Source organism: Mugil cephalus, chromosome 17 (genome assembly GCF_022458985.1).
Source record: "Mugil cephalus isolate CIBA_MC_2020 chromosome 17, CIBA_Mcephalus_1.1, whole genome shotgun sequence".
Lineage (NCBI taxonomy): Eukaryota > Metazoa > Chordata > Actinopteri > Mugiliformes > Mugilidae > Mugil > Mugil cephalus.
In genome coordinates, this window is record NC_061786.1 from 3,226,828 (window position 1) to 3,251,198 (window position 24,371).

The 24,371-nt window shown below is 41.4% G+C and overlaps 2 protein-coding genes and 1 long non-coding RNA gene across 4 annotated transcripts; all 3 read left to right on the plus strand.

The window, feature by feature from the left end:
* Positions 1-166: 166 nt before the first annotated feature.
* wdr35 (WD repeat domain 35) lies at positions 167-15,000 on the plus strand. Of its 2 annotated transcripts, XM_047611877.1 has the most exons (28): positions 167-587; positions 674-791; positions 1,329-1,400; positions 1,491-1,583; positions 1,666-1,794; positions 1,940-2,073; positions 2,209-2,374; positions 2,481-2,626; positions 3,058-3,183; positions 3,469-3,654; positions 3,930-3,965; positions 4,066-4,126; positions 4,886-5,030; positions 5,479-5,548; positions 5,815-5,868; positions 5,950-6,059; positions 6,201-6,420; positions 6,535-6,615; positions 6,894-7,030; positions 7,604-7,807; positions 7,933-8,079; positions 8,210-8,342; positions 8,455-8,565; positions 9,232-9,396; positions 10,576-10,716; positions 10,810-10,966; positions 12,005-12,239; positions 13,303-15,000. In XM_047611877.1, exons 1-28 carry the CDS (start codon positions 564-566, stop codon positions 13,451-13,453), a joined length of 3,552 nt encoding a protein of 1,183 aa, XP_047467833.1. In that variant the 5' UTR covers positions 167-563; the 3' UTR covers positions 13,454-15,000. The 2 variants fall into 2 exon arrangements, with proteins under 2 accessions (XP_047467833.1, XP_047467834.1); XM_047611878.1 differs by lacking the exon at positions 3,930-3,965.
* Positions 15,001-15,608: 608 nt separating this feature from the next.
* On the plus strand, positions 15,609-18,860 carry LOC125023927 (potassium voltage-gated channel subfamily S member 3-like). The gene is made up of 2 exons (XM_047611500.1): positions 15,609-15,696; positions 16,507-18,860. The coding sequence occupies exon 2, from the start codon at positions 16,567-16,569 to the stop codon at positions 17,854-17,856; it is 1,290 nt and encodes a 429-aa protein (XP_047467456.1). The 5' UTR covers positions 15,609-15,696; positions 16,507-16,566; the 3' UTR covers positions 17,857-18,860.
* Positions 18,861-20,859: 1,999 nt separating this feature from the next.
* LOC125024104 lies at positions 20,860-21,955 on the plus strand. The gene is made up of 3 exons (XR_007114697.1): positions 20,860-20,965; positions 21,495-21,559; positions 21,758-21,955. It is a non-coding gene; the product is annotated as an uncharacterized LOC125024104 (long non-coding RNA).
* The last annotated feature ends 2,416 nt before the right edge of the window (positions 21,956-24,371 follow it).

The window sequence follows — 24,371 nt, forward strand, 5'->3', positions numbered from 1 at the left end:
ATTCTTAATTTTGTGTTATTATGAAGCAGAACTGCCTTGTTAATTAAAGCCGTATTAGTTTCCTAAAAATGCAGAGAACCGAATTCCCAAATACTCAACTCCAAATACCCCGCAAAAAACTACAACAACCATAGGACCCCGCATCAACGCTTCCGGTTTACGGTTACCACGGGAGACCGAGGGAAGCTCCAGACTCAAGTACGCCAATGCAAGCAATGAAACGGCAAACTTGAAATGTTTTTCAGTGCCATTTGGATGGGTATTTGCTATAAATGCAGTACGTCTTTGAAATTGCGAGGCCATAAAGTTGGGAACGCCTTTGGAATGAAGTGGCTGTGTATCGTCAGAGACACTTAACGGTAACTGCTAAGTGGCTAAGCTAACGGACTCGGCTAATATTGACACCACATTCATCATATCGAGGCCACACCGTGTAGCTGGTTTTAGTTAGCCGAGATGGATAACTGATTCTTGGTTAGTTAATATATTTACGTTGATAGGGATAACTTTGTTGTAAGCCTTTTATTTCCTATTGACTGAGGTCTGTAAACGTCAACGGCACCATGTTTATCTACCTCAGCAAAAAGGTGAGTGGCTAACTCACAGACATCAATACCAGAGTGGAGACTGAGTTTGCCTTAACGATGTGGCTGCTATCTTTTCTGTGTTATAGATTGCTATTCCTAACAATACCCTTCTAAAATGTGTCTCATGGAACAAAGATCAAGGCTTTATTGCCTGTGGGGGAGACGATGGTCTCCTGAGAGTGCTCAAGCTTGAAACTCAGACAGGTAAGTTTACATAGTGGGACTTAGAGACCTGCATAGTCCTGACATTTTCATGCTTCCCCTTGCTGCACCTGACTGCATAGTTTGGACTATTGGTGGACTAATCCAAAGCTTTCAGATCAAAATTAAAATGACAAAGTTTATCATTTTTTATACTGGCACCATATCACAGTGTTCAATTAAATAAAATGGTTAAAATATAAATAGTGCCTGTGAGGAATAATGTTTCATACTTTCAGGTGTGCGCCAAAGTGTGCCAGCTACAGTCAGAGATGTTACGTAACACTCATGTGATGTAGATTTGAGGATTTTTGAAATGGTGAAGAAAATCTTTTAAAACGTTCATAAGCTGTTTGGCTCAGATCTGGTGCCTCTATGTCCAGTCACTGTTAGTAGAAATGGTACTTTACCCCCTTTCTCAGCTGGACAGACAGGCTGTTGTTATGTGCGTGACAACTATGATAAACATTGACCGGGGAGAAGAATTAGCCAAACTTGTATAATCTCTATTGCTGTTATATTTTTGTCATTTGTCAACAGATGATGTCAAACTTAAAGGTCTTGCTGCACCCAGTAATCTATCAATGAACCAGACTCTAGAGGGACACAGTGGTAAGTCCCCCCTCCCCCGTGTTAATAACAGTCACTGAAAGCAAGCCATCAGAAAAAGACCGTCATGACACCTGCTCACCACAATTGCAGGTGCAGTGCAAGTGGTCACATGGAACGAACAATACGAAAAGTTGACGACCAGCGACCAAAATGGCCTCATCATTGTATGGATGCTTTACAAAGGTGAATACTGCAGAAACAAACGAAACTACAGGTTGCGTTCTCGTCAATGTGTCTTTTTTAGTTGTTTGTTATCTTTCCTAAGGTGCGTGGTACGAGGAAATGATCAACAACAGGAACAAGTCCGTGGTGAGGAGCATGAGCTGGAATGCTGATGGTCAAAAGATCTGCATTGTGTATGAAGATGGGGCGGTCATTGTTGGATCTGTAGATGGTAAACCACTTCAGTGTATGATTACAGACAAAAATCCGTAAATAGCACTGAATCACTATGTTACTTTGTTTATGTACAGGACAAATGGATTAAAGACTTTTGGGATCTGAACATGTGCAATAGATTAATGGCCTTATTTTCGTAGGAAACCGGATTTGGGGAAAAGAGCTGAAGGGAAATCAGCTCGCTCATGTCGCTTGGTCCCCAGACAGCAAGATCCTCCTCTTTGGCATGGCCAACGGGGAAGTACAAATCTACGACAACCAAGGAAACCTTATAGTGAGTGGGCAATTAAAACAGATATGTCAACGCATATATTGACATATATTAACTGTAATTTGCTTTCATGCATATTATATCAGATATTTACTGATTATAATTTGAGTGTAATTTATGATCTGTGTAATGTTTCAGATGAAAATGACCATCAGCTGTCTCACCAACGCAACTGGAGCTGTCAGTATAGCCGGCATCCACTGGTATGCAGGAACTGGGGGATATGTTGAGCCAGATTGTCCATGTCTTGCCATCTGTTTTGACAATGGAAGATGTCAGGTCATGCGTTATGAGAATGATGAAAGTAAGCAACTAAACACCCTTTCAAACACTGCACAGGGTTTTCTTCTTGACACATACCTGACATGTTTACTAATGATGCTGCTGTCTGCTCTCGTCCTTGTCTGCAGACCCAGTGTGTATTGACACTCTGATGAATGTGGTCAGTATCCAGTGGAATCACTGTGGCAGTGTGCTGGCAGTGGCTGGTTCCCTCAGAGCTTCTAATATGGACAAAGAATTTAATGTGGTGCAGTTCTACACACCATTTGGAGAGGTGAGTTCGAGAAGGTTCGATATATATCAAGTTTCACCATCACAATTAAAAAATAGAGCACTATGTGCGGGTAACATTTGTGTTGAATTAAATACTGTAGAGTTGTCTGCCGGAAACTGAATTTTGAAAGCTAGAATTAAATTAAATAAGATAATCTTACTGTGATTCGTGCACATCTCACAGTCGTTAATAACATAATTACCTGTATGCGAGTCTGCCTGCACTATGTGGCACTATTTAGTACAATAATCACTAACCCTCTCAGTAATCTGCTGATGGCGACAACATCAGTACCATGGAGAGTACAAACTACAGATCTGACTTAATCAGTAAAGAAGATTTCACTCTGCAGTAACAAACTGCATTCATTAAATTTGTCCTTTCCATCGCCAACAAAACAGAGACGTTAATGGTGTTCCTTGTTTACACAGCATCTAAGAACTCTCAAAGTGCCTGGGAAGCAAATGTCAGGAGTAGCCTGGGAAGGAGGAGGCCTGCGAATCGGCCTGGCCGTGGACTCCTACATCTACTTTGCCAACATAAGACCTGATTATAAGGTGAATGCCACCTGTGACTCATTCTGTCTATGGGTATTTAATTAAAATGCTTGAGGAGAAGAAAGACATTGTAGGCCTTGCAAATGGTTCCTCCGAGATATTTTCAGGGATTCATAAAACTATTTTGGGAGATAAATCACATTTAATGCATAATGAAGATTTTCATTATCTAATTCCTTGTTGGTTTGTGCAGTGTGGTTTTAGAAGTCAGTTGTTGTGTCAGTTGTGTCTGACCTCCATCTTGGATCAGGTGTATCTCACAAGTGTTTTCATGTCTCTTAACAGTGGGGCTATTGTTGCAACACAGTGGTGTATGCCTACACAAAGCCAGAGCGGCAAGAGTACTGTGTTGTATTCTGGGACACCAAAAACAATGAGAAGTTTGTCAAATATGTCAAGAGCTTGATGTCTATCACGACTTCTGGGGACTTCTGCATCCTGGCCAGCAAGGCAGATGACACCCAGCCTCAGGTACCATAACTACAAGTTCATATATCTTAACAGTGAGAGGAAAACTAACAAAAAAAAAGAAAAGAAAAAGGATCTGTAATGTTTATGAAACATAACAGGTTGTATTGATATTTCTCTGCACGACTTAGAGAAGCATTTACTTGCTTTTGAAAAGTCCTTACTAGAGCTTAGTCTGCAGAAAGGGAAGATACTGTAAATAGTGGCCTGAAATAGCAAGGATCACAAATGTTTCTCTGCTGTCTTGCCTCCCGTTTTTCTAATTTGTTGCCACATAGGAGGATGCTGAGTTAGAGTCTGGGAGTCATTCAAGGGTAATGTACAATCTAAAACTTCACACCCGGACTGTTTGTTCTGGCTGGGAGTTAATACTTTGATCTGTAGAATAATGCCACTCTACTCTGTGTTTTTCAGTATGTCCTGATTCTGTGCAACTCAATTGGAACGCCACTGGACTCCAAATATATCGACATAGGTGAGTTACATACTGCATAGTAAGGAGATAAATATTAATCTTGTAACATTTAGTTGTAATGTGTTCCCTGCAAGCTCGCACACACACAGAAGTGTCTGGTAATAATCTTGTGGTGCAGCAGTGGGACGATCAAAGTCCTGTTTCAGCACAGAGTTGATGTATTTCTTCAAGCCAGTGTGAGAGATCACACCGCGATGCTTGGCATCCTGCCCATGCTGCTCACAGTTGATGTGCCCACAGCTTCATACAGCAGTGAGCACTGGGCGTCTTTGCACCTCAAAGACTTTCAACGTTCTGGTTTTGCTGTATGTGGTCAAAAGTTTGCTGAGAAGCTCAGGCTGAGACAGCTCAAGTTCTGGATGTGCTTCAGATAACCCAGCTTGGTAAACGGTACAAAGAATAAAGTTCAGGCCATTTGGAGGTGTCTGCTCTTATGGCCCCCTGAAGTCATGCTGTTTGAGAACAAACTGTATTATCCTCATAGGAGTTGCATGTCCGAGTTCAACCCCGAGTTCAACTGTACGAATAAAATAGGTCCTTGTTCACAGTTATAGAAAATATTAACATCAATTTGCCAGTTGAGTTTTCAATGGTGTAGGGTCAACCGTATCCTACCACCGAAACACGATATGAATGCCTGATTAAACCCAACCAAAGTTGATAAAAATCTGCTCTCAAATTACAACATTATTTGCATTATGTGCAGATCTTTACCTTCTGTAATTACCTGATTTTTTTGTTGCTTATTTATTTGTTCAGATCCACTGTTTGTCACCATGACCAAGACACATGTCATCGCTGCATCCAAAGAAGCTTTCTACTTGTGGCAGTACAGAGTGGCAAAAAAACTGACTGCCCTGGAGATCAACCAAGTGACCAGAACAAAGAAGGAGGGAAGGGAAAGGTCAGTTTTTTTTTCAGAAAGTGACCATAGAGTGTAACTTCAACTTCAACTTCAACTGGATGTCAAAAGTTATTTGACAAAGGCTGGTGGTTGTCAGGATGAAGATGAGTGGTGAGGGAGAAAGCCCACATCAGCTCTACAGAGCATAATGTTCCTTCTTGGAAAATTACAGGAAGGCAAGATCACCATAGTGCTACATTCTGAGTCAGTGAATGAAACAGTGGGTTTACTGACTCAATGTTTTATTGTAGCATATTGGTACTGACAGTGCCATGAAAAGGATTCATTCATCTGAATCAAATGCCACTGAGGTTCCAGACTGCCTGGTTATGACCGAATGTTCTGCCAGGGCTATCCTAGCACCCGGACCACAAATCACCTCGGGAACGGGCAGACTGACGGCCTGACTGACTGTCTCTCTGTCTCTTTCTCATTTCTGCCCCTCTAGGGTCTATCACATAGACAGCAATCCATCTGGAGCAAGTGACAACGGTCCAGATTTTGCAAAAGCCTTCACAGTAAGAAATATTTGTATCTCTTGTCTTACAGTCAGGTCATACAGGCTGTGAAGCACAGGACCAAAAATAAAGACAACAGAGACACTTTCTAGGCATTTTAATGCAAAAAAAATGTCATCCAAATTGTTACTGTGTTGCTGTGTTACATCCAATTGGATTCAAAGGAAATGCCCTTATCACACCAAATAGCTGTAAAAATACAAATAGAAACTGTATTTTGATATATATTTTATATAATATTAACTATTTTGTTTGATTTATTTTAGGCAACTCGAGATCCCATCTGTTGCATTACAGCAACAGATAAGACACTCATTGTGGTATGTATGCCCTATTTTTCTATGAGAATCTGGAATTGCGCAATGAAACCAAGAGTAAAATAAAGGTCTTTGTCCTTACAGGGTCGTGAGTCTGGTATCATCCACAGATACAGCCTTCCTAATGTTTGTCTTATGCAGAAATACACTTTGAACAACAGAGCCTATTATCTCTCCTTGAACTGCAATTCCAGGCAAGTGTCATTTGGTGTTTTTATGGAATCTAACAGTTTACAGATAACCTTTGTTAATCAGCTCAAACTAGTTAGTTAAATGCGATGTTGTGTTTTGAAACTGCCTACAGTGCTGTCATAAACATCTATTATTTTCCTTAGTCGTCTGGCCATAATCGACATCGCAGGCGTGCTGACTTTGTTGGACCTGGAAGTTCGAGCTTCCACAGACGACGGCACAGGAAACCAGGCAGCAGCAGGAGACCCGTCAAAGTTTGAGCGCAAAGATGTTTGGGACATGAAGTGGGCAAATGACAACCCTGATCTGTTTGCCATGATGGAGAAGACCAGAATGTACGTCTTTAGGAACCAAGACCCAGAGGTGAGTGCTAACAGGAGATGAGTAGGAGGTGCAGGAGGTGACACATCTGATTTACAGCTTCCTCTGCAATGCATTTACTTAATCCGCGGGTGTATTTCATTAAAAAAAAAATAGGAACCCATCCAGACATCTGGCTACATCTGCAACTTTGAGGACCTGGAAATCAAATCTGTCCTGCTTGATGAAATCATGAAGGTAACCCAGTGAAATAATTTCCCCTTGAGTTCTAAGAAGCACAAACACAGTTGTACTGATACATGAAGATTTGCAATTAGTATAAAATAAAACAGCACAGAAATATTTTAACAAAGTTAAAATATTTACACTTGTCTTAAGAATTGTCTCACTTCTCTTAATATGCGTATCAAAAGCTTGATTCACCATTTTGTAGTGTTACCAGATTTGGAGTAAGGCTCTTCAGAGAATAAGACAGAATCAAACACTACAGCCTTTTAAAGAGTGTTGCCTTACAGGATCCAGAGAGGCCGAACAAAGACAACCTCATCAACTTTGAAATCCGCTCCCTGAGAGACAGTCGCACTCTGATAGAAAAAGTGGGCATTGAAGACGCCTCTCAATTCATTGAAGACAATCCTCACCCAAGACTCTGGTAAATGTGCCTCCTAGGTTTATGATTCATCATTTCACATCAGGCATCAGCAGCTAATCCTGCCTACCCTTTTCCCCTTCTTGACTTTATACAGGTATATATTGATGTGGGAGGGTTGTGTTTGAGTATTCAAAATTAATGCTTAGTGTGTACGCCATCATTGTGATGTGTTCTCTGGCTGATGTGTCAGTTCTTGCAGGATCTCAAAATCTGCCAGTTACAGTCTGTGACCTAGAGATAGTAAGTTCTACTTATAGATGGGCTGATTATTCATATAGCTTAATAGTCCCATTCCAGTTTAAGTGTGATGAAACAGATTGTGTAGTATAAGGACAGATGTGTACAGATACGTGGTACAGCCCTGGTTCAAGGTTCAACATGTTTGTTTTTATATGGGCATATTACTTTGTGGGTCTCCCTTACTAGCAACACTAAATACATAACAGAAACATAAGCTCAACAAAGAACAAAATATAAAAAAGAAATAAGTATGTTAAATGAAAAGCTAAACAATAAAGCGTGGTCATGGTAACTAACCACTCTCTGCATGTGTCTTCATTATCAACCTCCCAGGCGTCTGCTGGCTGAAGCTGCCCTCCAGAAACTGGATCTGAAAACAGCTGAGCAGGCCTTTGTCCGCTGCAAAGACTACCAGGGCATTGAGTTTGTCAAGCGCCTGGGGAACCTGCAGAGCGAGCCCATGAAACAAGCAGAAGTGGCAGCTTACTTCAGCAGGTTTGAAGAAGCTGAGCGCATGTACCTGGATATGGATCGCAGGTACAGTGAGTCGTGATAGTCGAGTCTTTTGCGGTTTGTCATCTTTGATGGCAGATTCATCAAAGATGAATGAAGCCATCAGACGTGATTGCAGACAGTGTATCTGTTATACATGTCGTCTGTAGGGACCTCGCCATCAGCCTGAGGATCAAGCTGGGAGACTGGTTCAGGGTGCTGCAGCTGCTCAAAACTGGTTCTGGGAACTGTGACGATGCTCTGCTGGAACAGGCTTACAATGCAATCGGAGACTACTTTGCTGACAGGCAGAAGTGGTACGTAATCTTTGTACCTTTGCACTTTGCAGTGTTTCAATAAGCAGTCTAGTACTTTTTTTTATGATTCTTCTGAGGCCAAAAGAAACGATGTCTCTGTAGCTTTTAAATCTAAGATTTCTTTTTCAAGGGTCAACGCAGTGCAGTACTACCTTCAGGGCCGTAACCAGGAGAGGCTGGCAGAGTGCTACTACATGCTGGAGGACTACGATGGCCTTGAAAGGCTGACCACCGTCCTACCGGAGAATCATAAACTGTTGCCGGTGAGCCACACATTCAGCTTTTATCAAACGTAACTTTTTTTTGTTTGATCAGATTCATGTAACTATTAAAACTTTAAAATCACTTTGTATATTGTCAATATTTGTGTCGCAGGAGATTGGACAGATGTTTGCCACCGTGGGCATGTGTGAACAGGCCGTTAACGCCTACCTTAAGTGCAACCAGCCCAAATCTGCTGTTGACACGTGTGTACATCTGAACCAGGTGAGAGACGGACTGAAAGGTTGTGGCGACCACATATGGGGTTCCCCCAGTGATCTTCAGGTTCAGCACGCAGTGTGACAACTGGACCTGGGACACTACTGTCCTCCCACTCCTGCCCTCTTCCTGAGTGATGTTTAGCTCTGGGGTGTGAATGGTGCTGTCAAAACAAAAGCACTTCCAATGTAAATTCTAACATTTGGCTCAAGAAAAATGTTGCACTGCCCTTTGTTCTGTGTGGAGTCAAAGAGAGAGAAAAACCTTTAGTTACTCAAGTAATGTAAGCAGAAATGCGTGTACTTAACGACTAGCCACAGCTGGCTTCAGTTAAAAGGGTGTTTAATACGTGCTCATCCAGAAGGAGGTAATTAGTCCCAGTTTCCTTCCTTCGAGGCAGTTTGGCGTGAGGCGTTAATGCTGCGTTTCTGACAACAAAATAAACACGCTGTCAACTGTTTGCGCTGGCCCTTGCTGACTCATCCTCAGAATGTTACAATAACACCGTCTCCTCATGTTATCTGTTGTGTGGTAGCTATGCATCTATGGTTGTTTGAATGTTGTAAGTAAAAACCGAATTTTCCCCGAACACTGACGTAGTATTTGTATCATATGACTTTTCTAATCCTTGTTACTGAAACTTTTCTTGTTGAATGAATGTTTTCTTCACAGTGGAACAAGGCAGTGGAGCTCGCCAGGACACACAACATGAAGGAGATCAAATCTCTTCTTTCCAAATATGCGTCACATCTTCTTGAGAAGAATAAAACCCTTGAGGCGGTGGAACTTTATCGGAAAGCTCATCATTTTCTTGATGCAGCTAGACTCATGTTTAAGGTGGGCTTCTAGTGTCATTACTTTGACTGCCTTCATGGAAACAAAACATGTGGCTTCTTGATTCAGATAAGAGGTACAAGCAGAATTAGAACTGTTAATGCTGAAAACTTAGTAACATTGATAAACCACAACAGGAGAAGTAAATAACATTGATCATCTTGTGACCATTCAATGTTCTGCTGGGAAACTGTTGGACCTGATATTCATGTGGATGTTACTTAGACATGTAGCACCCACCCCATAGCAATGACACTCCTCGATGGCAGTAGCCATCCCCAGCAGGATGCAGCCTGAAATTGTAATTTTCTTCACCTGTTGGCCATCAATTATCCATGTTAACGAGACTGAAAACTTAAATGTATTAAAGTCAACACTGATATCTCTCATTAACAGAACTGTAAGTGTAACTCCAACTTCTCTGTCTACAACCTACACTGCAAAAAATCCTTGCATCAAAGAAATACATCTTATATATTGTTCAGAGACAAGAACCTTTGTCTTAAAACAATATGATTTGACTGCATATAAGAAATTCTTTCTAGTAATGCTGTTTTTTGCAGTGTACAAACTGAACGGAGTGGACAAATTTTTAGAAAGACACACACCTGTGTATATAAAATTACACAATTCACTCCACATGTCAGAGCAATAAACACACCACAACGTCAAACAACCTCTCTGTAGACATCCATGACAGAAATGTTCTAAAAAAAAACATCTAAAGCTTCAACAGTTTGCAGCAGAACAAGAACAATGATAAAGAAAAAGAAGTTTGGACTGTAACTGAGCCAGCAGTTTCCCTGGTCAGGGAGGTCCCCTGGAAGAACCTATTGTGATTGTACAAAATCTTTAGAAATGAGAGACCTGCTGGAAGTAGGATGTAACATTTGTCAGGCCTTTATTGAAAAGCAGATTCACTAGAACCACTGAAAGCACAAAACTGCCCAACTACAGTTTGCCAAACTGCTTTTCAAGAACTCTCAGATATTGGGAAAGTTCTCTTAACTAATTAGTGAAAAACTCCAAACACTCAAATCCCCAAAGCTGTAACTGCTGCCAAAGGGCTTTTATAAAGTACCGACGTATTTGGGGAAACTTTTTATTCAAGCAAAACCAAGTAAAATAATCTACAATGCAATGATGAGTGTCAAAAAGTGTAACTGTGGCCACTGTTTCCAGGTGGCAGATGACGAAGCAAAGAAGAGAACTCGACCTCTGAGAGTGAAGAAGCTTTACGTGCTGGCAGCACAGCTGGTTGAAAATTACCACGAGCAGGTGAAGACGTCACAGCAGAACAAAGCCAAAGGAAAGAAGTCTGAGGTAAGATATGGCAGTACTACACTAACGTGTCTTTAGGACTGTTTAAACCAACTGCTCACTGTTTAGTATCGTTGCCGGAATCATTTGCTACAGGCTACGTTTGCACTCGCCGGGCTGCTGGAGGAAGACGCAACCTCTTCAGACAATCGCATCGTGGACAACGCGTGGCGTGGAGCGGAGGCGTACCACTTCTTCCTGCTCGCTCAAAGGCAGCTGTATGAAGGCTACATGGAGAATGCCATGCGCACAGGTACCTGGATCACAGCATATTATAACAGTTTATGTTTGAAACGCCAGATCCATTGGTCAGTTTTATATGGGCTGGAATATATTTAATTGGTCAGTTTAGTGTGAATAAGCTGAATATTTTATTTAAGTGAAAATATATGGTCACTTATCAACCTCACCAACGCTCTAAACTCTAAATTGAATGACTATCAATATATACTTTAGTCACAGGCCTTTTTTTTTTTGCTCCTCTACTCTAGGATTTGTCTGCAGCTGTTCTTATTCTCTCATGCAGAGTATTTTACGTTCACTCTAGACTGTTTCTCAGACTAAACTGGCCCAACGCCTCCTTCAAACATTTTTGATTTGTGATTAACCTGCTACTGATGCTTTTACAGTTGTAAAGTATTATAATAATAACAAATAACACAGTGATCAGTCATTAAAATATGCTTCTTTACAGTTACACAAACAAATATGTAAATACACCGCATTAATGTCTTACTTGTGTAAAGTCTTGACTCTAATCTCATTTTTGGACTCTTCTGCCATCTAGTGACTGGTATGGGTAGTTCTAGGTGATTCTGGATTGTCAGTGCAGATAAAGCCTATGTGACTGAACTTTCAAGAGGATTTTCTCTCTCTCTTGTGTGTCTGTGATAATCTGACACAGAGCTCCTAACAGTACCTCAGGCTAAAAATTATTTGCATATCCTTATCCTGTAGATCCAAGTCAGATAAGGTTATAAATAGATAATTCATTTTCCTGGTTTCTTCCATGAAAGCCTATACAAAACCCATGCAAAACTCTGGTTGCTTTGCATTTAAGAACTATGCATGACATGCAGTAATTTTGTTATTTAACGTTTTCTCAACTGAAGGTCAAAGTTTAAGCTCACATATGATGTTGAATCATTCCAGAAAAACGTCAATACACTCTCAGACAATTAGAGTGTTGATGGATTTGTTGTCTTGGGTAGGTTTTTAGCTGAAACAGTGTGGTGTTCCCAGTCATAGACTGGCCTAGAGTGGAAGTCTAACTTTGCGCCTGTCCTTCAAGCCCTCCACCTGCGTGAGTATGAGGACGTCATCCCTGCAGTGGAGATCTACTCTCTGCTTGCCATTTGCGCCGCAGCCAACCGGGCCTTCGGCACATGCTCGCAGGCCTTCATCAAGCTGGAGTCCCTGGAGAGCCTCAGCGCTGAACAGCGGCAGCTTTACGAGGATCTGGCCCTGGAGATCTTCACCAAGCACTCCCCAAAGGATGGCCGTGTGATGGAGCTGGACTCAGAAGGGTGAGGGCTCCTCAGAGTCCAGATCATACTCTTACCTCAGGCTATTTCTATTTTTGAGGTTAGCTTTGCTCGCCAGAGAAAAAGAGAGGTCTACTCCTGGAGACTCAAGGAGGACATTCTTGGTGACTCTTGATAAGAAAGGACAGTGGTTACATTGCAGCTTCAACATTTGAATGTTGAACGTATGTAATATGAATGATTCTTAGGCTTACCCACACAATCTAGATCTATAAATCCAAAACAAAAGCCATGAGTCAGATGTTGGGCTGAAGTATATTACAGCTTTACAGTCAATCTCCAAAAAAGAGACCATTCATCTCTCTTTTTTTTTTCCAATTCTGTTTTTATTGGGATTTTCTTGGTACACTTGTTCATTCACATATCAATTCACCAATCTCATCCATCCACAACTGAACTGCACCGTAATACATCCACGATTCCACTGACAATACAGATAGGGATGATTGGTCCTCCCACAATCACACAAGACATGAAATGAATAAAATACAAAAATTGAGAACTTAACTCTCATGAATGATGGGGTGCACAAAAAAATACTGGTGCATAAGGGCTGAAAAGGAAAGACATAGATGAAAAAAGGAAATGAATATAAGACCTGGTACTAGACAAACGATGGACAAACCGGAGTGATATATCTAATCCATCAGACCCTGTTAGACTAAATCAGACCCTGTTTTAGTCTTATAGCAAAAGTAAGTTCTTTCCATCTTAAAAAATTTATAAATTATGTCAAACCACTCATCCACTGTAGGTTTTTCTAGTTTTAGCCACGTCCTTGTTCCTTGTTCCCTGTTTCTAGAAGCAGCACTTAGAATCTGAAATACGTATTTGTCATTAGAGGAGACATTTTCTGATGGTAAAACTCCTAAATATAATGATACAAACTTAAAAGTAATGTCTGTCTGAAATACTTTTTGCAAAATGTTGTAGACCTCCTGCCACAAAGGCAACAAGAGACCATTCATCTCTTAGCTGCACACACTGCACATGCAAAATAATTTCCAAAACCCACTACAACTAATTCTGTTTTTTCCTGTTTTAGGTCTGAGGGGAAACTACCTACATGCATCGTGACCGGTCTGCCGATCCAGGAATACCAGTTTTGGATGTGCAGCGTGTGTAAACACTGCGCTGTGGAGCAGGAGATCAGCAAATACAACTGCTGCCCACTGTGCCACAGCCCCGTAGCATGAACACATAACCTCACGAGAAACAGTCTGCTCAGACACAAAAAGTCCAAGTCTCTGGAAGATATGAACCAAAACGACTTATTTGTGGTAACAGCTGCTCCTTGTGTCAGTCTCTGTGGTTAATCCCCGAACACTCTAGTACAACGACCTAAACCTGATATGTGGCATCAGTAGTCAGATGAGCTGTCTTTTATTACATAAATGTACTGCTTTTGCCTTCAGTGCTGTAAAATACTACTTTTTTACATAAATCTCAATAAACTACCACACTAGAGGACTAATTCATGATTCAATGTTTGATGCTGCGGCGTCATTCTGATTAGAACAGTGATTAAGTACATCCAGCCAGATGAGAGCCCTCATTCCACGGCGTCTCTAGAGGTCGGTTTGGTAGATAATGAGGACATTCACCTAAAGGAAACACTTCTTCTTTGTGGGTTAAATGCACAGGGAGCACATTAGCTGGAGGAGATGGAGAAAGGGACACACAGCTGTTGACATGCTGTACAGTAGGAGCACACAAACGCAAGAGGAGTGAATTAGATAAGAAATATGAGGATAATAGCAAGAGAGAGGAAAGAAGAGGATAGGTGCTAATGAATATGTGAACAATGTGTGATTAGATGGTTTATATGAGTTTCCTGATGGTTCCACCACTGTATGACAGTTGCATCTGCTTGTCCTCTTCTGCCATCTGCTGGTAGGAGGGAGCGTCAACGCAGAAACAGTCACTGTATGAAGGTTAGTTGTTGTGCTCTCCTGAATGGATACGCAGTGCACATGTCGTACAACTGACGTGCAGTACGTGTAGTTTTTAATACCCCGTATTTGTGTCATTGTGACAGAAAAACTGACGCCATTCACACTCACACCTATGGCCAATTTAGAATCAGCAAGAAACCTGATGTCTCCGGACTACAGAGAAGCAATGAAAATAAAGTTACTTCGATCACCATGAGGAAGGGGAAAGAATCATCGAAACCATCAAAAGGATGAGTGAGGGTTAAGGTAGACAAAAGATATTTTTTCAGATGCTTTTTAAAAGCAGTATGAGAGGACCCAGTGGATTTAATTAATTCCATTCCATTATATTGAACTGGTGTCTTGATGTGTGTACATGGTAAGAGTAATTTATATATTTTTTAAAGATGGGTGCGTATGGAGCATATCTGCCCCTGTCCCCCGCCCCAGTGGGAGGCGGGGGACAGGGGCTGCAGGGTGCGGGGACCCTCAGGCTGGTTCCCAGTGGGTCAGCAGGGGCCCGAGACACCACATTAAAATAATTAAAAATAGACTGAATAAACAAATCAGTTTCTTAGAAGATTTATCTTCCCTATCCTTCCTCCTCCCCCTCCACTATCTCTAACTATCCTTCACTATAGTAATTATTACCACTATAATTATTAATTGTTTTGTATATGTCTGTTGATTTTGTTTCGTTTATTATCATTATTACTTTCTTTTTTTAATACTTATTAATGGAAGCATTGTTTTACTTCATATGTTCATTATATATTCTTACTATAATATAAATAACAATTTGATAATTATTATTATTCCTGTGTTATTGTATTAACTGATAAACATACAAATTATGATAGGTCTCACACACACATCTGCGCACACACACACACACACACAAATACACACTGTTCATATCTTCTTTATTGTTCATATTTGTATTGTATGTAGTGTATTTAAAAAATAAATAAATAACAAATACTTTGGATACTAGGTTAATGTTAAGATTGCTATCAGTGATAATTCCTAAAAATGTAGTATGTAGAACTGGTTCAATTTTGACATTACTGATACGGATTTTAGTTTGCCAGCTTTGCAATTTTTAGTTCCTGCAGGCAATTCCAGTTTGGAGAGATAAAGAGAGAATAATTTGCTCAGTATTATTTCAGTTACTTAGTGTCATCTGCCTGTTGTCATTTTTCTATAATTCACTTAATTTGAAATAAAAACAAGATTAGAAACATATCACACACAAAACGAATTCAAGCGAGGAGAGAATAATGTGAGCATCGTTAACTATTTACGCTGATAAATGTGAGCTGAGCACAGGTATCACATGTCACATCAAACTTTAAATATGCAGTATACTAACAGCCTGTTAGTAGGGGTTGGTGTGCCAGATGTCCCGCCCAGCGCAGGAGAAACACCACACCACTGCTCCGCCGGCTGCTCCTGTGTGCACTCTACTCTAGACTGCAGGACACCACGCAACAACACATGGCCAGGTAAGCAGCGGCGCTCACGTCCTCCAGTTTCAGAGGCGATGGAGTGTGCAAACAACAGCTATTCTCTTGCTGGGTTTTTCCTTTGTCCGGAGCTTTTCGATAATCTAACACGTGTTTTGAAGTGTCATTGCAACTTGTGCACTGAATGTCAAAGTAGTACTTTTATCTGTTTCTTAGATTATGCTGCAGAAACACATCAAATCTGACCTTGCAGTTTGAAACGCTATATTGCAGTGGGTAACACAATCCAGTGCTAATCACTGGAGAGCTACAAACGGGACTGACAGCAGGTCCGGCTGATGGCTGCTGACCAACACTAAATACTCTGTTAGGATGTAAAACGCTGACCTCATTGGTATCATGTATGTGATCTACATGTGCACAGAAACGGTGCCGTCATTGAATATCATATCTCAATATCTGCAGTGTTGTGCTGACTGATCAGGAAACACATACAGACGTTCCTAAAACTTAGGGGTCAATTCTGTTCCATTGTTTGCAAGTGTGATTTAGTTTAATGAAACTGTTATTTGCATGCATATGTGTCCTAAACGCTCTGCTATGACAGGCTCATACGTACTCATACAACTGAAGTTACAGCAGTTACAGTTAGTAAGTGTGTCTGATGGAAACATTTTATCTGCACAAATCCTCAGTGTAAGCGCTGCTGACACACATTCCGTTACAGTGTCCCAGAAACTCGGATGCAACTCGATCCATGCCGCTGATGTAATGTTCTTCAATGTGATCAAATGACAGGAAATACAAGAAAGCGTGAGGTGAACTAATTTCCACTTGTTTGTTGTGCAGGCAACAACACCTCTGAGATTTTGACCGGAGAAAAAGGGAACAGCCTGTACCTGCTTCGTCATGGTGTATGGCCAGGTCCTCCATCTGCCTCAAGACTGCTTCATTAATGTCAACGTCGGAGGTTTCAAACAACGACTGGATCACACTGTTCTGAAACGATTCCCTCAGACGCGCCTGAGTCGCCTGCTGTGTTGCAGTTCCAAAGAGGCCATCCTGGAGCTCTGTGATGACTTCAGCCCGTCTGAAATGGAGTACTACTTTGACCGCAACCCAAGTTTTTTCTGTTACGTTCTCAACTTTTACCTCACAGGTAAACTACACCTGGTGGACGGGTTGTGTGTGGTCTCATTTATCCAAGAGATCGAGTATTGGGGCATCAAGGAGCGCCACCTGGATTTATGCTGCAGCAACAAATTCAGTGAGCTGATGGAGCTTGCTGAAGAGAGGAACTGGGATCAGAGGAGTGATAAGCAGGAAATCGACAGTTGTTCCATGGAGGAGCTGTCAGTTTTAGAGGATGACACTGAGATGTTTGAAGGCTCTTGGTGTGGGGACGCCCGCAGGAGTGTTTGGATTCGACTTGAGAATCCGGGCTTCTCCACTTCAGCCAAAGTGATGGCTGTGGCATCACTGAGTCTGGTTGTTATCTCCATAGTAACCATGTGCATAAACAGCATGCCAGTCTTCCATCAGGTGGACCTCGATGAAAAAGTGATTGAAGATCCGGTGTTGACTTTTTTTGAGAACCTCTGCGTCCTTTGTTTCTCTGCAGAGTTCATCCTTCGCTTGGCTGTTGCACCCTCAGCCAGGAAGTTCTTGTGCAGCCCTTTGAATATCATTGACTTACTGTCGATCATGCCATTCTACGTCACTGTGGTCTGTGATATGGTTAATGGAGAGGAGAGCACAGAACTGGAGAATGTCGGCAAAGTGGTGCAGATCTTGAGGCTGATGCGAGTGTTTCGTATTTTAAAACTGGTTCGTCATTCGGTTGGCCTACGCGCTCTTGGTGCCACACTGCTGCACAGCTCCCATGAAGTGGGCCAGCTGGTGCTTTTCTTGTCAGTGGGCATCTTCTTGTTTTCTGCTCTCATGTACTGCGCAGAGAAGGACTCTTACGAGTCAGAGCTGCGGACCATCCCCATTGGCTGGTGGTGGGCCACCATTAGCATGACCACAGTGGGCTACGGGGACACCCTCCCAGTTACTGTAGCTGGGAAGCTGATCGCAACTCTGTGCATCATCTGTGGACTCCTGATTGTGGCTCTGCCCATTACGAACATCTTCAACAAGTTCTCCAAGTTCTACCAGAAGCAAAGCCTCTTAGATCTCAATCGAAACAAACTCTGAACTCTCTCTGGCAAGTACAGCTGGGTTGTAAAGCGTACCACAAGAGCTCATTTACATCTCCTGAGAAGTATTAGTACAAGTAGGACATTTTAGGTGAGTTGAATCAGAGTTAGGTTTGGGTTACTGATTTCATGTGCATGGTGTAGGGTTAAATAAAATGCCAGTCAAAAGTGACTTTATTTAATGAAGCTAGCTTAGCTATCAGGCAAGACTCTTCCTTTTTTCTAACTATTATTTTGACGTTCTCTTGAACACCAGAAAATGGCCAAACTGATCATCATAAAAAAGACTAAATGAAGGTTAACATCTCCAGATTGAATGTTTTGTCCAACTAAGCCAATCCCAACTATACACCATTTGGCACCAGTGTGAATTGAGACTGTGTATTTTGTGAACATTATAGGCATTATAGGAAATGATTTGCCCCTTCTATGAACAGACACATTAAACAAAGTCTGTTGCACAGTAAGGTCCATTCTAGCTTAGTTAACATTAGCTTTCATTAGCTAGTGGTAAAGCCAGACCAATAAAGGAACCAAATGACTGATATCGTCATTTATTACAAAGTATTACTTTTGTTTTCTAATGTGAAAATGTGTTGTAGAAGTTATAAAGTGTAAGCCTAATGTAGTTTATAATCAGAATATGAGTCTGGTAACAATCCATTTGGTTTTCATTATGGTGCAATCAGAGCCATTTTGTTGGAAACAGACAGAGGTCAGATGACATGTACGAATACTTCGCTGTTACTCTTCTGTCCATCACCACATGAAGTCCAAACTGTATCATTTGTCTGACAGATCTTTACAGATGTGACAGATCTTTGTATTTGTTTCAAAATTCTTTTAATTGCTTAACCCTGTGAGAGGCCTCTTAGTGGCTCATCATTGCAGTGAACTCTTAATCAGTGAGCTTGTGTAAAGAGTCCATAAAGATCCTTTAGAAGGTGCTGAATTCACAGTTCACTATGATGCTTACTGATATTCACTAACCAGAGAGGAATAAAGCCGACAATAAAGCTACCGTGTCTGGGTCTGTGTTATTGCCATTAGCAGTGTTCATATTTCTTCCTGTGTGTGAATGGGGCTGATTTTGAAAGCCCTTCATCCTACTGCAGTCACCTTCATCGACAGTATGTATGTGTGCGTGCTGTATCCGTTTTCTCCTCCACAGATAAGAATGTGCTGATCAGTGAAAACAAGCCAAACGTCCGTGCTGCTCTACAAAGGACGCCAATACTGTAGTGATCTGAACATGAACCGCAGCCTCTAACGCACTGTCTGTGGTCAGATGGGTGTCACTGGCAGCTGATAACATTTCTAGTAATGATGTTGGGAAATTACTAAGCAGCCTGTGACGTCACGCTTTTAAATAAATGCTGGAAAAAAAAGCACGTCGAGGGCATGGTCACCTCTTTTCTGCATATCTGATGTAGTTCACTGCTTCCATCTTTCATCTTTTGAAAGCCACTGTCAGCAGTGCTGTTGGTCTCAGTGGTGAAGGGCAGCCAGATGATTGCAGGGTACATGACATGTTCATTCACTAAATGAAAATCGCAAGAATGTGTCAGTTAAAGTGTTAATCTTGTCAGATATGAGAAGATATTATAAGACAGAGGTCTTCAACGTTTTTCAGGCCAAGGACCCCAAACTGAAAGAGAGATTAAGTAGGGACCCCCGACCTACTATATGTGTTCTCTATTCAACTCGGCCTAGCGCCCTTTATAAATACACATTTTTATTATCATTTTATCATTCAAATATTCTTTTTTTTATTTCATACATGTGCAGCAGTAGGATGCAAACAATTGACAGATTCAAGTTTTAACTTTAAACATAGCTACATGTAGTAGGGACAATGAATCACTAATCACCATTTTTGGCCTGATTAGCTTCTCTTCTGCTTTGTTGCAGCGCGTCTCTGGATTTCACCTGGGGACTGAATAGGCTCTTGGTCAATTGTGGGGACCTGACAGAGTCAGTGTGTAATATGGGGCCTCGTAGTTGGTGATGCACTGTTGAGACAGCTCCCGTATCGCTGGATGAGTGAAATGCTGACTGAAAGATAACGTCTTCTGTCTCCATTTGTCTCTTTACTGAAATATGTTGGATTCACGTCAACGTGTATTTAAAGACATTTAAATTTGTGGGGTAACATTGTGGGGGAAAATTAAAAAATGTCTAATCAATCAAAGATATTGTGACCCCCTTAGAGTACCTTCACGGACCCCCTATTGAAGACCTATAAAATAAGATAGGATGAGATATGACAAGATATGCCTAAATAAAGGCAATGGAGAAATTCACATTGTTAGCAGCAGTGGTACAGAAATATTTAACAGTCACATGAACAGTTTATATATAGGTGGACTATGTATGGAAAAAACCCAAAAAATAAAAATTATATAAGGTATATCAAGTATGCAAAAAAATATAACTCCCTGGTTTCTCTTGGTAGCACTGGAGGCCAAAGCAAGGCCGTCCGGTCGCACTACGTGGTTTGGTTCTGAAGTGTTTAGGGTCTGATGGAATAACTCCATTATAGTATTCTTTAAGTTTTCTTTCCATTTGAAGATACATATTTGGTAACGGAACTGAAATATTTTTGTTACTGTGAGTTTGTCTGATGCTGAAGTTAAATGGCATGGCTTAGTTGGACGGTATGCATGCAGTGTGGTCATTATAAAGTTTTACTTCCTTAATATACAGGTCAAGCAATCATCCTGGACTCAAGAAGAACTTGTCCAGAAGTGTCTGCTGTGAGGGTCTGTTACATAGCAAAAATTGGAGTGTTGAAATTTCAGGGTTCAACATGTTAGAGTTGATTCCCACTCTCACAGTGTCATTTTAACACATTCTGATTCAAAAAGTGTTCAGTGTTGGAGTTATTTGACAGTTAGTCAATCCAAAGCAAATTACCTCTATAGAAATGTAAAGATGAGGTTAGTTACATCTCTACAGGGTTAATTTGCTTGTTAAGCCCCTGAGCTTCAGCCCAGGTAAACCCGTGGATCATCTACTAGCTTGCTCTGCTGCGCCATTCTTCCGTGTGCTTCTGCTGGTTTCACCAATGATCGACGCTGTATTGTATGGAGAGCTTCACGCAGAAGGTAAGTGCAAATCAAACTTACGGGAAGAATAAATGAAACGCGGTGTACAAAATGGAATATCTACGGAGAACATATAGACTACTTTTCTATGCTTTGTTGTCGCTTGTACTGAACAGCTAATGTGTGGGATTGTAAGGCTAGCTAACAATTAAACATTAACAAGCTAAAAAGCGGTTTCCTACATTATCCATTGCAATTTACCAAGTCTCACGCATGCTTAAAGTGGTGAAAAACAAAGCCTCATCTTTGTAACTCTGTCAAAACTAGTTTTGGCTGGAGCTAACATTAATGAGCTAATATGAAGTTCATGGTTTTTCACCGGTGCCGTGTAACGTCAGTGTTTCGTTGACACACCAGTGGCGTGTTTGGTCGCCGAAAAGGATTTTTTTTTCTTTGTAGTTTTCATTGAAACTTTTTGTGCTTTGGCAAATGAATACACTTTTTTTTTAAGTATTTGCAGTTGGTTTCATTCTTGTGACACTTTGCCTTCGGCCATTGTTACTATTCTACCTCCTTCCGCCACCACCAGGAGGACCGACGCATCCAAAAAACAGCGTCTCTGATGTAGTTGAGAGGCTTGTAGTCTTTCATAAGGTAATTTACCATTTAGAATTTTTATAATTTGTCATGTCACTGTCTTAGCCTCATATGCAAATGTGGGTAAAAGGTGGATGAAACAAATTACAGTCGAGTTTAGGATGTTTGAATAATCACTTCTGTAACGCTGTTTTCTCTGACTTGCTCCTGTGTCTAATGCTCAGTGTCTTTGTGTTAACCCCGGTCTAACTGCAGTTCAGAAGAGCATCCTCAGAATCAGCAGAGTCAGCAGCCGTACCTCCCAACCGTTAGGCGCCACAAGAGGAAGATCGACAGCCATTTATTGCCACGGACAAGCGTCTGATCCCCTGCCAGGCCGACCGCTCTCACGGGTCAGTTTTTTAAAGCTCATTTTGTGTTCAGTGTGTCTTATGATGGTGTGCTTGTGAATTTATTTTATCTTCATTTATTATGTCCTAATTGACTGCTTGTGAAAAAAGCCTAACAATAAATGTTTTTGAAAATGTATTGTTGTTCATGGAATTAATTCTCTCATAATGGCCACTGGCTACTTGCATGGTAGACAATAACACATTATGATGAGGGATACTTATCATTGCAGAACATTCCTTATGATCATATGGTCTTACATGGTGGCTCTACAAATAGGATAGGACAAACATACATTTTTTTGTTGTTGTTGAATTCTAAACATTTTTACAAAGCTGGAACTGGGTTTACAGGTGTAGAAGTCTACAGCAGATTCAAGGCTTTCACACGGGGCAGTAAAAGCACATGGATACTTGGTCCTAGCTGGTGGATCTCTGTGGTACTGACGACTTTAATCCTTGATTATCCCAAGCACTGTGACTCTAAATATGTGCATTACAGTGCACACACTTTATATTATCCCCACTGAGGGAAAATTCAGGGGTTATATTATCTTTTATTATCTCAGTTAGAAAGAATTAATGTTTTTATGCAGCTAAAAAAAAACTTTAAGATATGCTGTTTTCAAGTACTTTATCATATGACAATTATCAAATAACGGTTCCACTCTCATCATAGCTTTGCTAAAAACTGCTGTTGATTAGCCTTTCAGTTACACACATTTGGCTGCTTAGCAGAGGCACTTCACAGGGATGCAAACCTGTGACCTTAGAGTCCCCTCCCAGCTTCTGTAACCACTCCTCCATGCACTGCTACTCCTTCATTAGCGTCACTGGATCAAAATCTATTTCCCTTTAATCATCAAGCATTTCTGCTTATTCAGCGTAGAAACATTCACGTCCGCTGAAGGACGTATTAATGACACGTATCCGTGACAGGGGAGGAGGAAACAGTTTCTCTGCCTGAGACACCACCTGAAAGAAATGTAGATTCACTGCGACCTGGAATCTGATCTCAGGGTAGGAAATCCATTTACTGCACGCACATGTGATGGTGACAGGGAGGGGGAGCAAAGGAGAAATCAGGAGCTTCAATAATATGTGTGTGTGTGTGTGTGTGTGTGTGTGTGTGTATATATATATATATATATATATACACACATACAGTGGGGGAAATAAGTATTTGATCCCCTGCTGAATTTGTAAGTTTGCTCACTTCCATAGAAATGATCAGACTCTGGTTTTTATGGTTGTTTACTGGTTATGGGTATAGACAGAATATCAATCGAAAATGCATAAAAAACACACAATCTAAAAGTTATAAATTGTTATGTATTTTATTAAGGGAAATAAGTATTTGATCCCCAACAATTCACTTAGAATTCAGGCTCCTACAGATTGGCTGGTGCGCATGTGGCACACAGCTGTGCTCAGTCAACTAATTACCAATACTCCTGATCTTAACTCGTCATGTATATAAAGCACACCTGCTCTAAGAATCAGTTTCTTACATTCCAACTTCTACAGCACCATGGGCAAGACCAAAGAGCTGTCAAAAGATGTCAGGGACAAGATTGTAGACCTGCACAAGGCTGGTATAGGTTACAAAACCATCAGCAAAAGGCTTGGTGAGAAGGTGACAACTATTGGTGCCATTATTCGCAAGTGGAAGACCCATAAAAGGACCATCAACTGTCCTCGGTCTGGAGCTCCCCGCAAAATCTTGCCTCATGGAGTGAGGATGATGATGAGAAAGGTGAGGGAGCAGCCTAAAACAACACGGCAGGAGCTTGTTAATGATCTGGAAGCAGTTGGGACCTCCGTCACCAAGAAAACAGTTGGCAACACACTGCGCCGTTATGGATTGAACTCTTGCAGTGCCCGCAAGGTCCCCCTGCTCAAGAAGGCACATGTACAGGCCCGCCTTAAGTTTGCCAGTGAACATCTAAATGACTCAGAGAAGGCTTGGGAGAAAGTGCTGTGGTCTGACGAAACCAAAGTTGAGCTATTTGGCATTAACTCGACCCGCCGTGTTTGGAGGATGAAAAAACGTGAGTATGACCCAAAGAACACCATACCCACGGTTAAGCATGGAGGTGGAAACATCATGTTTTGGGGCTGTTTTTCAGCAAAGGGTACAGGGCAACTTCACCGCATTATGGGGCCAATGAATGCAGCCATGTACTGTAACATCTTGGACAAAAACCTTCTTTCCTCAGCAAGAACACTGAAGATGCCTCGTGGGTGGGTTTTCCAACATGACAATGACCCAAAACATACTGCCAGGACAACAAAGGAGTGGCTCAAGAAGAAGCATATTAAGGTCATGGAGTGGCCTAGTCAGTCTCCAGACCTTAACCCGATCGAAAACCTGTGGAGGGAGCTGAAGCTCCGAGTTTCCAAGAGGCAGCCAAGAAACTTGAAGGATTTAGAGACTGTCTGTAAAGATGAATGGGCCAAAATCCCTCCTGCGCTGTGCG

Excerpts from the sequence above, each read along its gene's own strand:
- wdr35 (XM_047611877.1), top strand. The coding sequence starts at position 564 with ATGTTTATCTACCTCAGCAAAAAG. Across the intron at positions 4,127-4,885 it reads CTCCAAATATATCGACATAG|ATCCACTGTTTGTCACCATG; the intron begins GTGAGTTACATA and ends TTATTTGTTCAG. Across the intron at positions 8,080-8,209 it reads TTTGCTGACAGGCAGAAGTG|GGTCAACGCAGTGCAGTACT; the intron begins GTACGTAATCTT and ends TTCTTTTTCAAG.
- LOC125023927 (XM_047611500.1), top strand. The coding sequence starts at position 16,567 with ATGGTGTATGGCCAGGTCCTCCATCTGCCTCAAGACTGCTTCATTAAT.